At 35.1% G+C, this 2,473-nt stretch overlaps 1 protein-coding gene across 1 annotated transcript; it reads left to right on the top strand.

Annotated features, from left to right (window-relative positions):
- Positions 1-90: 90 nt before the first annotated feature.
- On the top strand, positions 91-2,168 carry LOC111377100 (H/ACA ribonucleoprotein complex subunit 3-like protein). Its single transcript, XM_023000151.1, has 4 exons — positions 91-195; positions 407-477; positions 986-1,028; positions 1,761-2,168. The coding sequence occupies exons 2-4, from the start codon at positions 424-426 to the stop codon at positions 1,856-1,858; spliced, it is 195 nt and encodes a 64-aa protein (XP_022855919.1). The 5' UTR covers positions 91-195; positions 407-423; the 3' UTR covers positions 1,859-2,168.
- Positions 2,169-2,473: the final 305 nt, after the last annotated feature.

Genomic DNA, 2,473 nt, shown 5'->3' with positions numbered 1-2,473 from the left:
TGAATGTAATTATACCCGAACCTATTCTGGTGCCTCGTGTGTAAACACTACAGGGACATATTTACCCCTATCATTTATAAGTTACCGGACTTAGCGTAGTTGGGGTATTCATAAAAAGCCCTAATTAGAAACAACAAGGCCTTCCGTTTTTCATCCTCCACCGTAGAGTTCAGAACTCAAGCCGCAGATCCCCCGGTAAAGTATCCATGTTCTTTAATTTCTATTCTCTTGGAAAACATCACATTCACAATCCTATTGGAGTTTTCCGATTAGGTTTTTAGGGTTAAAGGTGAACTAAATCAATGATGTTTGTGTATTGAAGGCATGGCTTTGCGTTTTTTTATTCATTTGGATTATTAAGTTTTCCTCTATACTTTATTTGAAGATTGTTTTTACCATGCTGCAGGAGGAGTATCAGTAAGGATGTATCTCCAATTTTACATCAACGAAAATGGGGATAAAGTTTACACCACCAAGGTCTGCCTCTTCATTGACCCGATTCTTGCAGTTTTTTATGCAAAGCTCTGATTTTCTTCGTCATTATCCCAATGTTTGGGACGAGAATCATGCTGGAAGAATATAATTAGCTTCCCCCACGCCCCCCCAACCTTCTACATCTTTATATACATATTAATCCTTAAAACTGCTATAACTATTTTTCAGGCAGTTTTATTTGCACGTAATGCCCTGGAAAAAATATATATTTAATATCCTCATTACTAGTTTCAATAAGTAGTAAGTTTGAGAGTTGAATTGATTTTAATTGACTTTTCTTGTTGTAGTTACTGAATGACATTTAGTGTATAATATGGGGCAAATCTTATTCAGAAGGATTTCTGTATGCATTTTCATTTGCTAGGCCTATTTTACGTTTCTTCTTTTTCATACCCTCTTTGCTGATTAACCATCTTGTCATTTTTCTTCACTGAAAAGAAGAGAAAAATTTTCTATTGCGTTTGTTTAACATTCGCTTTTCTGCATGCAGAAGGAATCACCATTAGGGTTGGCCACAGAATCTGCTCATCCTGGTATTTTATCTGAATGACTGAATCATTATCGGTCTATATCTTAGCTGTACTGTACTAAGACTTGCCCTTTAATTGCATGTGTATGGCTCTAAAATCTATATTTTCAAGCTTGACAGAATGACAGTGACAAAATGTTTTGACTAAATGATAGACACTGGCGTGTTGCGTTATCCTTGCAAGCATTGCTATTAAAACTTTAATCTGATTACAATGAAGGATAAGAAGGCATCTCTCGTCTTAAAGTGCATTTTTATCAGTTCGTTATGCTGATGGTGTATCCCCAAAAGTTTCTCTGAAGAGTTAGACTTTGTTCTCCACTATTCATTTGAAACTTTTTCTACTACTATCAATGTATTTATGTACCACGTGACATGTTACGGTATTAGGGATTCATCTTTGAGTAAAGACTTTGTTTCTAACCAAATTTCTATTTAGTCTTTTGTCTTTTAAGGAGCCATTAAATTGATAAGTATTGGAAGTCATATCTAACGAGCAAGCTAAGCTCACTGGAAAATAAGAACTTTTAAAACCTATCTTTCTGACTTTCACATTGATTTTTCATCTTTTCAATAACAAAAAAGTAATAAAATAACCGTAAAACTTTCTCAGGTGCACTGGTATAATTGGAAATTATGGTGTTATTGTTTTCCGTTAGCTTGTTAAACTATCAATGATGATCTAATAAGATAATTTACTACGTCTTTTTAATGTTCTCTCTTTCCTCAATTGCAGCTCGATTCTCCCCTGATGACAAATACTCGAGGCAAAGAGTTCTCCTAAAGAAGCGATTTGGTTTACTTCCTACCCAACATCCGCCTCCCAAGTACTGAGTACCCACAACCCAGTGTACTAACATGGTCCTTTTGTATCAAGAGGAGATATGTAGCTTTCCTTCTCATTTACCTTAAGAGTCATGGAATCGATCATTTTAGCTACCAAGATGTCAAAATGGAACTCGAAAATTTACCATTGGCCAGTAATTTGTGTTGCACCTGAAAGTTGAACTCACATTGCCATTTCTATTGATATTAAATGTCCGATGTTTTATTTATCTTTGTCTAGTAACGCGCTCTCTCACTCTCTATCTTTAGTGTCTCTGTGTCAAAGACATTAGTTGGGTAATGATTTTCATTAAGTTCAGCAGGGGAGTCTATATTTCGATTGAAATTTGAATGTTTGAGAATTCTATTTTGAGATGATGTGACGGCAAATCTCCATGCTTGTTTTTTCAAGGATATGGCGGCTAATAATCCCACCTCCTCCTTCCTATTCATTAGTTTGTGCTTAGAAGGCTATCAAAACCAAACGATATTAAGCGAAAATCAATTGGAATATTGAACTTTGTTCCAAATTTTGAATTTTAAGTGTTTGTCACATCATAGTCGATATATATTGTCATTGTTTTAATCATCAGCAAATGGTTTGGTAGTGCAAGGCTTTACTCT

This window comes from Olea europaea, unplaced genomic scaffold (assembly GCF_002742605.1).
Source record: "Olea europaea var. sylvestris unplaced genomic scaffold, O_europaea_v1 scaffold16051, whole genome shotgun sequence".
NCBI lineage: Eukaryota > Viridiplantae > Streptophyta > Magnoliopsida > Lamiales > Oleaceae > Olea > Olea europaea.
This window is presented reverse-complemented; position numbering and strand designations above follow the sequence as displayed.

What these genes read in the sequence shown, in the direction of transcription:
- LOC111377100 (XM_023000151.1), top strand. Translation starts at nt 424, where the DNA reads ATGTATCTCCAATTTTACATCAACGAAAATGGGGATAAAGTTTACACC. An exon ending in ATAAAGTTTACACCACCAAG is followed by an intron (nt 478 to 985) that starts GTCTGCCTCTTC and finishes TTCTGCATGCAG; the next exon opens with AAGGAATCACCATTAGGGTT. An exon ending in CACAGAATCTGCTCATCCTG is followed by an intron (nt 1,029 to 1,760) that starts GTATTTTATCTG and finishes CCTCAATTGCAG; the next exon opens with CTCGATTCTCCCCTGATGAC.